The sequence below is a fragment of the Sitodiplosis mosellana genome, unplaced genomic scaffold, assembly GCF_009176505.1.
Source record: "Sitodiplosis mosellana isolate CC-2019 unplaced genomic scaffold, AAFC_SMos_1.0 Smas_scaffold_6226, whole genome shotgun sequence".
NCBI classification, from domain to species: domain Eukaryota; kingdom Metazoa; phylum Arthropoda; class Insecta; order Diptera; family Cecidomyiidae; genus Sitodiplosis; species Sitodiplosis mosellana.
In genome coordinates, this window is record NW_022601467.1 from 23,848,698 (window position 1) to 23,861,167 (window position 12,470).

At 34.2% G+C, this 12,470-nt stretch overlaps 1 protein-coding gene across 1 annotated transcript in view; it reads left to right on the plus strand.

Moving 5' to 3' along the window:
* LOC129578506 (protein hemingway) overlaps positions 1 to 9,854 on the plus strand; it is a 26,256-nt gene extending 16,402 nt beyond the window's left edge. Inside the window, exons 2-4 of the mRNA XM_055467207.1 lie at positions 8,409 to 8,489; positions 8,569 to 8,818; positions 8,891 to 9,854. Coding sequence (XP_055323182.1) covers positions 8,409 to 8,489; positions 8,569 to 8,818; positions 8,891 to 9,170 — 611 coding nt within the window. The 3' untranslated portion in view covers positions 9,171 to 9,854. The remainder of the gene's footprint in view (positions 1 to 8,408; positions 8,490 to 8,568; positions 8,819 to 8,890) is intronic.
* The last annotated feature ends 2,616 nt before the right edge of the window (positions 9,855 to 12,470 follow it).

The window sequence follows — 12,470 nt, forward strand, 5'->3', positions numbered from 1 at the left end:
AAAAGGAAATGAAATTCTTTTTGTTCCGTGGGATAGTAGAGCCGAGATAGTTTACAGGTACAGGGGTGACCCATTGGGTCAAGGGCAAATACCCACAAAATAGGGTCGAATCTTAGAATTTCAAATTTTCCATAAAAATAGCATAAATTCAAGTTTTTCTTTTTTCTTTAGTATTATAGTGCTCAAGACCTTCCTCCCTAGAGGGGGTTATAGGGGGGGTCTCCATACATTTTTTTGCCAAAAAACGACTACTTCGATTTTTTTTTCGAATGGAAAACACGATTTTTCACCCAAAGCACCCTCCCTTTGGCAACAAGGAGGGGTCAGGGCGGAAAATTGATGATGCCAATAGATAGCAAAAAAAAAGTTGGCCTATCAACATGTCAATCCCAGAGTCGTCAATGCTCTCTCCATACCTTAAATCTGGCTTCCAAATTATACCCCCCCCCCTTGCACACGTGTGGCTTCTACGTCTCTATTAAATTTTCAATTGTACAGAAAAGCCTCCAAATAGTGGACTCGCTCTGGCCGAAAATTGTTCCTACCATCTCGAGATTTTTTCTTGAAAAGAGGTTCCACTATTGAGAGCTTCAATATGGTACCAAAGAGTTGTGGCGAGCACATCCTAACGATAGAATTTGAATTGTAATTTCTTAAATTCGCCGTGCGGCGGCGAGAAGTGTCAGACACACACTCGAATTCACTTTGATGAATGCAGGTGTGTGCGTGAGCAGCACACTTGTCACCGCCTCACGGCCACTGGTTTGATTGATTTTTACCAGAGCGTGTTATTATCTCACGTCAGCAGCACTAACTAACGTCAGCTGCTGAGCTCAGCTGCTGACGAGTATGCGTTGCGTTGTTTTAACGGATTTGCCTAGGGGCTTCACGCGATTTTGCAGAACGTAAATAACTCTGAAAAAAAATTGTGAATCAAACCTTCAACCGAAAATTTGAACCACTTTTGAAGGATTTTGGTGGATTACGGTGAATATTGGAACATTTTTTGACTATACAATCTGCACTTATTTACTGGTATGCACGTCAATCTCAAATATCTATGTATATTTAATAATATTCATTAGACAATAATGTCAAAAAATGTTCCAATATTCACCGTTATCTACCAAAATCGTTCAAATTTACGGTTGAACAGACATGACTTTAGCGCACTCAAGTGCGCTACAGCGCACCCGAGTATTTTTGTTGTTTTTTTCGTTCTACTTTAGCTTTTTGGCCAGGATTTTTTTTAAATAATATTTTGTGTAACATAACGAAGAAGAGCTTACATTTTCTGCCCCCGGTATTGGCATTGTGTGGTCATATGCACCTAGTAATTACGCGCATTGGCCCAATTTCGCAATATTACGAAATTTCTACTTTTGGGGATTTTTTTTCATATTTTACTAATATAAATGTGTTTTTTCAAAAACTGTTCTTTGTTATGTTACACAAAATATTGATACAAAGTTTTTTTCGACCAAAATGGTAAAGTATAACGAAGAAAAAAACAAAAAAAAAACAACACAAATACTCGGGTGCGCTGTAGCTCACTTGGGTACGCTAAAGTCATCTCTGCTCAGAAAACTTGATTGTGGGTACACGTAAATTTGACATATCCATGTATATTCAGTAATATTCATTTGTCGTTCACGATGAATATTGTTGAATATACATAGATATTTCGGATTTACATGCATACCATTGATTTTCTAAGTTATTACTTGATGCGTGCGGATATAAAAGATGAAAAAAATGATTTTACCCCCTAGGGATTTGCAGTATAAAAACCAAAGTTTCAGCAATCATCCCATTGGTATGTTGGGATGATATCTCGTTTTTATACTGTAAATGCGTTAAAATAACGCAACTCGTCAGCAGCTGAGCTGAGTGAGATTTTACCTTTTTTTACTTTTGGGTGTGCTCCTATGCGCCTAATCTAATTTGTGTGTCATAAACATTTACATCGCATGTGCCTTCAAATTCAAACACATTGCTTATTTTCAATGTCATGATTGATGACTGGCATTTTGCTCTAGATTTGAATGAACATGTTTTTTTATCGATTGAAGGAATTTAAATGACTGAGTCATACCTGTCTTTGATATATGAGTAACATAACATGATATATAGTAACTTGATAATGTAATAAACATGGAATTTTATGCAACATATTCAGATATGAGATAAAAAAACGAATATCAAAATCGAATCGGTTATAATAATCTTGAATATAAAACCGTAATATAAAGTTGGGTTAAAATAGTAGTGAACGTAGAACGCGTTTAAAATAAAAATGCAACATTCGCATGTTACAATTTTATTTTGACGCTATTCTTGTTTCTTCATTATTTTATCATTCAACATGCTTCTCTTTTATTATCAGAATGTAATAAGATTCACTTTTCGAGTTAAACATGTTTTGTTTCATCTTTTTTTTAAATTGTTGTATGTTGCTTCTTTATTTAACAATAAAAATCGTCTCTCTCATTTTTGTTCATTGACGAAACGAAGCGAAAACAAGATTGTTGTCCACTGAATTTTATTCAATATAGTAATTTAGCCATTGTACGGCAAAAACCGATAAAAAAATCAGATTTATCGTTTTGCGATGGCTGACAAAATAATCAGAAGATTATCGCGCATATGCAATTCATGTTTAATTCGATTCACTGTTTACTTACGATTTGTCTCCAAACTCAAATTATTTCTCATAGCCAATTCTTCAATTCTTGTGCCATCCTCGGCTTCTTGCGTCATCTCTCGTACGTTTATTTTTTTCGCAATTAATCTTTTTTGGGTTTTAAATTCGATAGCTATTTATATGTCACTGACCTGACAACAAATCAATCTAGCTACTTTGATTCGAATCCACAATACAACCGTTTGATTTTTGTATTGGAAGATTACAATTTTGGCGATGTATTTGGAGTTTGCCTTACATTTTGCCAAAATTCAATTATGATAACTCATTTTCTGTTCCACCGCACAACAATAAACATTAGAAACCATTAATACCATTCTGTGTCTGGTCGTTTTTAAATCAGTATTTCAAGCATCATTCTCTTTCAAGCTACTCTATCTCTATCTTAAGCCAATCTACGTGTGTCTTCTCTCCATTTTAAGTATCTTTCATTCAAAACAAATTTCACTCATGTATGGTTTGTCCTGATGCGAAGTAATAATTTTTTCAATTTATTTATTTTTAAATGAAATCAAATCAGATGAAAAACCTCTAGACGGGGTTAAAATGGAAAATGGAGTGACGCTCCTGTGGATGGATTCACCACTCAAAAAGACTGATATCATATTGAGTGACGCTTTGACGCTGTATTACCTCTGGATACGAAGTTCAGAAGTGTTTTTCGCATTCACTATTGTAAAAATTTATTTACAATAAGGAAAAATATCGCGTCACGACTTTTGAATTTTGTTTCAAAGCTTTTAAAAAACATTTTGCCGTGTAAAAGTCGTGACGCGATATTTTTCCTTATTGTAAATAAATTTTTACAATAGTGAATGCGAAATACACTTCTGAACTTCGTATCCACAGGTAATACAGCGTCAAAGCGTCACTCAATATGATATCAGTCTTTTAGAGTGGTTAATCCATGCACAGGAGCGTCACTCCATTTTAACCTCGTCTAGAGGTTTTTCATCTGATATCACAAATTTTGTAAGGCTTTTTTTTGGAAAAATACATTTTTATGTAGAAGTATGTCTATTTTGAGGTCTTATCATTGGGAAATTGTAATTTTTTGGGTAAAACATTTGTATCCACATTTCACAAGTTTTGTAAATAGCAAATTTCCACTTTCATTAAAAAAGTTCCATTTTCCCCTTATTGGACATTGTAAAATGTGATTAAAGTAGACTGAAACTGGATACTGGAGATTTTGCATTGACGTTTCCGACTGTAAACATGACATCAATTCATATGCGTGTGCTGTCAAAGTCACTTTGTCATGCGTCATTCACATTAATGCTTTGACTGATTGTGGTGAACAGTGGTGAGATTGGAAACGCCATACATTTTATATACATTATTTGTTTGGGAATTATATTCATTTATTTTCTTTTATTGTTGATATTCGGGCTCTGCAAAGCCTAGGCTTCATCCACGATTTGTTTTCCAAAGAAATATTTTGAAAAAATCGTGAGTTTGCACTGTCAACAACCCGTTCACACATTCGATGAACTTGCTACACCAAGTGTTAGTATAGTTCATTGCTGACGTTTTCCAATCCACCATACGTATTTATATGTGTGTGTACATCAAAATGTCAAAGTTGTCAAGAATTCAACCAAGTTCGTCGTTATTTCAAAATATCCATTAAAAGAGTGTTGAAGTAATCTTAGACCCATTACTTCATTGGAACATATTAATTTCCAAAAACAAAGCAACAACAAATGCATTTTTATGTATCCCCCGAACGAAAATTCAATTTCAAATATTCAGAAATTAATTGAAATATATTAATTTTTTTCAAAATTTGTATGATTTGAATCAGAATACGCAAATCAAAAATTATTATACTTTGAATGTACTGATTTCACACAGATAGCTGGCTAACGAAAAACCATCACTGCAATTTACATTACATTCATTCAGTATTATTTTTCACTTTTGTTTGCCAAAATCATTGCCTATTCATTCAAGCAAACAAATTTTTGAGGCTCCCAGTAAAAACATATTCACTAGATCAGTGCATTTACATCAAGTTTGGTAATCATTGTTTTGTTTCATGAAATGCAGAATTCATCGCTGCCAAATTGATAGTGTAAAAAATGAGTATCATTTACCTTCCCATTCACGTTCATTATATCACTTGATTTGATAATTGAATACCCATAAAAATGTATGTTTTGTTTCTTTTCACCATCAATAATGGAAAATCTTGTTTGAATCGACTCAAAAACCTCTGAATAACGGATCCTGTGAACACTGGAATTCTTGGCAATAGTGGGGAAAAAAACTCCCCACGGGATTCCGTTATTGACGGGTTTTACTGTAGTTTTTTTCTATAAATCTTCAAAAAATATTTCATGCAATCGGAGACAAATTTTCTATAAATTCACGTTGTTTCAAGACTAAAATTCGCGAATTTTCGTAAACCGGTCAATAACGCTGATATGTGTTTCAAGGAAATAACATTTTCGTCGGACGGTTAAAAATTGGTAGCTGCAAGCAAATGAACGTATCATTCATATCCAATTTACGAAACATTTTCAATTGTTTAAATATAGTATCAGTGCGGTTGATGAACATGATTACTTGAAACATAGCCAGCCAGCCATCGTATTCGTTGTAATTATGATAATATCAGATGGACCAACTTCAAGTTGTCGTTGAATGCAAAACGATTACTCATCGGCACGAATAAACTGAAAATTCGGACGTTCAATTCAAATCGGTTGTCAATTAACAAGTCTGTGGCATTAAGTTTTTATTGTTGTTGATCTCTTCTGAAAAAAGAATAATTGAATTGAAGAAGAAACGAAGTTTTGACTTCATTCAGATCAATTTTCAATTGAAATTCAATTTTTGACGAACAGTTGTTTTGGAAATAATGAAAATTTTTATTTAAGGTCGCCGAAATACTCTGAATATTCGGATCACTTCTCAGCGGCTCTAATGGCAATATTCGAGTGTGCATTAACAACAAAAAAAGGCTGAATATAATGTATTGGGTTAGGAGCGTGCACAAAAACTGACTAAACTTCATTCGTACCAACCGAAAGCAATAACAGTGGTTGAAATGAACCCGAGATCCTTTGTGATTGCCCCAACCAGTTCGAAAATTGCATTCTAGGCGTCAATATTTCACAACTACTTATATCGCCTTATTTTAGTGCATTGAACGTATTGTATTATATGTTCGTAAATGCGGGTATCAATTTGTCTATATTCAGTTTAATTGGAGTGTTTTCTGAACCAAACCTAAACAGAGTTGAACTGAACGTGAACAATTTTGAGAAAACTGAACATGAACTTGAACGAACATAAACATTATTTTTCTCATTTTGACCAATTTGGACTGAACGCGAACGAACATGAACAAGAATATAATAATATTTCTGAACGTGAACCGTTCATGAACGTTCAACTGGCAGCTCAAGGCGAAATCCGGGCGATTTGTCTAAAGATTTTCACTCGAAAATCCGGGCGAAATTCAAAATTGAAAAAAAATTATACACTGAAAGAAATTATGTTGGTACGATTGCAGATGACGTTTGGAATATGTCAAAAAGCAATTTTTTTATATTGTGGTTGTTTAGTTTGCAACCATTTGAAATCACAAAATAGTTGGACAAATCACAACCGCCATAAAAAAAGTTGCTTTTCAATATATTCGAAAGGTCATCTGCAATCGCACCAACACAATTTCCCTCAGTGTAGTTTTTCTGAACTCGCTGTCGCCCATCACTCTCATCACCTTTTCGTTTATGTTTTCATTCGGACTGAACACAATAAGAACAAACTGCGAACTAATGTGCATTCGTCGATCATTTTTACTCATAATGATGATTGTTTGAAAAACAAACATAGTATTGAGCGCACACACTAAACTGAACACCCACTGTCACAAATGTTATTAAAATATTGAACGATCAAAGTATACTTAGTTGAAGAAAATAATTCATTTCAACTTTTGGTTATAACGGGTTTAAACATTGATTACAATCATTAAAAAAAAATGCAATGGCTATGAACACAAAAGGCACGCAAAGTACATAAGAGCTAATGCAAAAGTCATTTGATGCGCATAAGTAGCGCCACCTCTAATGATTACGGAGAGTTACCATAAGTCTTATGTAATTGATGTTGAGAATATGAAGAAGAAGAAGTGAACCCGTGAGCATAAAAACAACGTATTGACTCTTCGCCGATGAATACGAAACGCAAAAAAATCGCCGAACAAAGTGAAACACCAATCTGTTATTGGATCAATATGAAGCATGAAATCGTTGGCTACTATTTTATTCACGTTGCGCTTTGTTTCGAAGCGCGGCAAGTGTTTCATTTTGTTCCAGTAACAGAACGTTGTATCACTTTGTTCGGCGACGCGCTCAATGTACTGTTTTGGAAAAATATGCATGATTTGATACAGTTTTGAGTCCATTGGTATATTAAACTATTTATTTTAACACAACACCCATTCTATTTCGCTCACACTTACGTGCACTTTAACGTTGCTGAAACATGTACGTTCTTGTTTCTTTACTGCGCACATCTTTTTAACAGTAAAGCAGACTACTTTGTTATACGGGCAAAAATTGCACGTAAGTGTGAGCGAAATAGAATGGGTGTTGTGCGTCCGTGTTTTGGCCATGTATAGATTTCACTATATAAACCAATGTATTCACAGCGGCGTGAACCCGCGTTCCGGGGATTTCATACAAACTTCCCATGTAGACGATCCGAAATAGGCAACAGTCGAAAAAAAAAGTTTAAATTTTTTTTCGATTTTCATATAGTATTTTTTTCTGCTCTATTGGTGTTATCGGCACATCGAAATTCGCGCTCCTTATCAGTTAATTTTCACTTCATAGACAAATCACGACCAAAACCACCATTAAAATGAATCATCATACCAATGGACTCAAAAGTGTATCAAACATTTTTGTTTCAATTAAAGTGAAACACAATTTCTATAGTCAGCCGATATTTCACGATTCACTTTCAAGCGAACAGAATTTATGTTGCACTCGCACAAAACTGTATCAAATCATGCATATTTTTTCAAAACAGTACATTGAGCGCGTCGCCGAACAAAGTGATACAACGTTCTGTTACTGGAACAAAATGAAACACTTGCCGCGCTTCGGAACAAAGCGCAACGTAAATAAAATAGTGGCCAACGATTTCATGTTTCATATTGATCCAATAACAGATTGGTGTTTCACTTTGTTCGGCGATTTTTTTGCGTTTCGTATTCATCGGCGAAGAGTCAATACGTTGTTTTTATGCTCACGGGTTCAAGTAAACATTGTATACATTTACATTTCAATAATGGCAATCAGTAGAGATGGTGCTCATGTGCCGTTCAAATCACTGTTACAGCCCTTCGTATGAACAAAATGGGAAAAGAGGTACAATTTTTTAAAAATCCGGGCGAAATCCGGATTTATTCGATAATATCCGGAAATTTATATTTCCGGGCGATTTTCCGGCCCGTTTCGTCATGAAAATCCAGGCGATCTGAAATGGTTACTCATACATAAACACATAGAAGTGTAGTGAGAATCGTTTGCTATGTAGATTAATACCTCGCACACATTCGCTAATGTTGTGCTCGAAACAATTTGTGTAGCGAATGTATGTAGTCCATACTAATTCTGCATAGCAAACGATTCTCACTACACTTCAGTATGTTTATGTATGAGTTCTTATGCATTTCTTGTAGTGCTAAACACGGCTGATACTATTGAACTGACTCCTAACGTACGTGCACATATATTAGTGAACAACGCAGGAGTCGACATTTGTAAGTTTCAACATAGAGTCAAAATCTCTGCGAATTAATAATAATAATCTTTAATTTTTATCATTTTGTTTATTTTCAGTTAAAATAAAGATGAATAGTCGAAATGAATATGCTTCAATCAAAAACATCGAAGAAATTGAAGAAAAGATGAAAAACGTGGCCTTGGATAATAAGTTCAATGATGATGTTTCCAATTTTGATCAAGAACATTCGACATTAAGTCAAAATAATTATTATTATGATTCACCACACCACTTGAATAGTAGCAATCATTTATTTGATATTCATTTTGTGCGATCAATTCAAGGTCTGCGCTCTCAGGAGAAAAGGTTCTGACACATGGATATACGTGTGTTTATTCAATATTTAATCATATTTTTCAACTTCCGTTTATACTTTAGATGCTATTACTTTAAAAATGGAACTAGAATAAGTTATACGTTTAGCAATGAACAAATCCGCCGAATCGAACGGGAAAATCAAATTCTTTTGAGCAAGATTTTGGCGCAGCGTCCCCAAAGTAGCAGCATATCTACAAATTCACCGAATAGTTTGACAAGCAGTGCATCTCGTATTTCCAGCGCAGCTATTAACCGACGACATCAACAAGAAAGGATTAATATTGCCAATGATATTTTACGGAAAAAAATTGAAAAAATTTTGCAAAGAAAACGAAAATAACTCGAACTAGCGAACACTAAGATACCATATTTTACTATTCCGCACAGATAATGCGAATGGAAAGTATAGCGATAATCACGAGAAATTTTGTACGGCGCGTGTATTGTGCAGGATTTTATCTGCCCTTATCATTCTTATCACTCTTATCCAATCAATGATACATTCAGTTAACATAATATCTTTTCCTAAGCGCTATGTCCGAATTAGCTGCATTGTGAACTCCATTCTGAAACCAAAATCGTTTTTCATTTCATAAAAATATGTCACAAATCCGGAGATTCCACGATTGGGATTTAAGTCACAAAATCAAAGCTTAGAAACAGATATTATATTCGATGATGTATCACACAAAAAGAGAATTTAAAAGATTCAATAGCTAATAATTTTCCATTCTGTTGTCTTCATTGACACATATTTATGCCTACTACTTCGCATCATTTGATTACTTAATATTAAGCATTGCCACAATAAATGAAAACTGTGAAAATTTACTCAAGTTCAGGCAAACCCAAAAAATGTATTGCCAACAAAATAAAAGAATATAAGTTTCGCCTGAATACGATATTATTTGTTCGATGAATTTTATTCTAGAGATGAATTCACCACAATGTATTCGATGAATACAGTTTCACCAAATGTAATTCAATTGCAATTAGGAGTTTCAATGGCTTTGTTATGAAAGAAGTGTGTACCTCGGTTAGAGTTTGTGTACTACGCCCAGAGCTCAAGTTGATGTCCTGTACACGGACTTTACGAATAAAGGTGTCAACGGACAAAATTTTGTTGTCCGTCCGAAGTGGCTGAACTTTTTTTTGGACGGCCGGAAAACCCATTAAGACGTTCGAACTCTATGGAGGCACTTCGGACAGCCGTGTTTTCCTCGGACGTTCTAGAATTTTCGGCCGTTTGAATTCGAAAATGTAAATGAAAAGTTTATTTGATGTGACAGAAGCTCTCGTACAAAAATGACTTGATTTTTTTTCCACGAAAAATAATTTTTTTTATAAATAATATATATAATCTATATATCGACCATTCCACACGAAATCAATCAAAATTCACATCGACTTTTTCGTCGGAAGATTCACCCAAAATTATGATTTTTACACAAAGCCCTGATTTGAGGCCAAAATAGTAAGAAGTGAGTGTTTTATTGTTTGTTTCGTTGAAAAATGAGTGAATCTTATGATTTAAATTCAAAAAAGCATATTCGGGAGCAAAAATTTGATTTTCTGCATCCAATATTTCGAGTTGAAAACATAAACTGGAACAGAGCCATTTTTCGACTTTTTGGACCCATCAGACCAGATTGTGATAGCTTTAAATCAATTCTATGTCAAAAATTACGAAGAAATAGACTCATAACAGACCATTGTAACTGTGTTTCCTATGCAAAAAATGTGATTTGGTATGAACCTTTCAATCGTTCAAAACGAAAGAAATGTCGATTTAAGACGAAATTTGTAGGTAAACCGATGTTCAAGTGTTTGCAGTGTTCAATTTAGATAAATGAATTTTAAATAGATAAAAACCAGATAACACCTAATTTTTGTGTTTTAATCTAGATAAAGATAAGATTTATCTTATCTTTTATAAAAAAGATAAGATTATCTTCAATTATCTTCAGATAAAAAATGAGATGATTCTTGGTTGTTTTTTCTAAAGAAAAACTAGAAAAATTGCGTAAAAATCTCAACAAATATTTCTTTCGATATTTCTTGCGTTGTTAATTCTCGAAATGCACGAAATAAAATTGATTTTCTGATATCTTTTACAATTTCTGAACGTTTCTTCTTGCAATTTTTTTTTCGTTTTTTCTTTGACAATTTTTTCTCTCCCATTGAAATTTTTAATTGAATAATTTTAGAATTATCTCAATTTATCTTCAAAAAAGATAAGATAACGTGTAAAAAATAAGATAAAGATAAGATATTTTGAAGATTTTCTGAAATTAATCTAGATAAGATTATCTTATCTTTTATCTTATCTAGATAATTGTTATATATTGATATCTTTGTCCAAACACTGAGTGTTTGGAGACTCATGTTTTTTTGGAGAAAAAATTGTATACAAATAATTACTATAGTTTTCTCAGATGAAAATGTCATAAGAGGTCATTTTTGACCATTTTTCTAACAAATGTGGTGCATGGCAGTCGAAAAACCGAAAAAATTGAAAAAATGTGATAATAATTGTGGAAAAGCCAGAGGTCTCATTTTGTATATTGCTATATTTCGAGCTATTAGTAGTTGCTATTTGTAGGCAATAGCTGTGTATATTTTGAAATAGCAGCTACCGCACATTTCGTTCGGAATTATTCCAAATGATCAATTGGATTTTCAGAAGTGGTGGGGAAATGTTCAATTATCATGCCAACCATAAAACATTCTATTTTTGAATTGAACGTTTCCCCGCCACCAGACGTGTGCAAGGTCAAAAATTCTAGGGGGGGTAAAATGATTTTGCCAGGGGGGGGGGGTCAAATTTATAAATGGGTGTCTGAAAATTTATAAATGGGTGTCGAAAAAAAAGTTAAGACCTAAAAAAAAAGGTTCTCACTTTTGGAAATCGATTCTATCTAGTGTAAAACCAGTCTCCAAAAAAAGTGAGGACTAAAAAAAAAAAGGTCCTCACTTTTGAAAATCGATTACAGTAGAACATCGATTATCCGTCCTCCCATTATCCGTCACCTCCGTTAACCGTCACACCTTTTTAAGGTGGAAAAGTTTTTTTTCAGTTCATTTTTCAGTTTATTCCACTTGAACATACGAATAAAGTTGCCAACTAACTTTCATAATCAAAATCAATTGTGTGCCCCTTGTACATTCGCACAATAGGATTTGAAATCAGAGGCTTTGCGTTTTCGGTACACTTCTCAATGCACCAAATCTGTTCCCATATCTATTATATAGTTTCTACATCACCCTGTTTTTCGTCATAAACTAATTAGAAAGTATGGAAATCTTGATTATTTTGTTCTATTTATATGAAAGTCTCGATTATCCGTCTTTTTCGATTATCCGTCAATGCGCTGGTCCGGTGCCTGACGGATAATCGAGGTTCTACTGTATATCTAGTGTCAAATTTTCGAAATCGCTTGGAGGGGGTCCACATTTTGGAATCCTAGAGGGGGGGGTAAAACCGGAATACCTCCCCCTTGCACATAGAGGTGTCAACGGACACGGACAAAAATTCGGACAATAGTGTCCGTCCGTCCGAAAACCGAAAAAAAAATTCGGACGTCCGGTCCGAATGTCCGAAAACCGAAATTTTTTTTCGGACGTCCGGTCCGAATGTCCG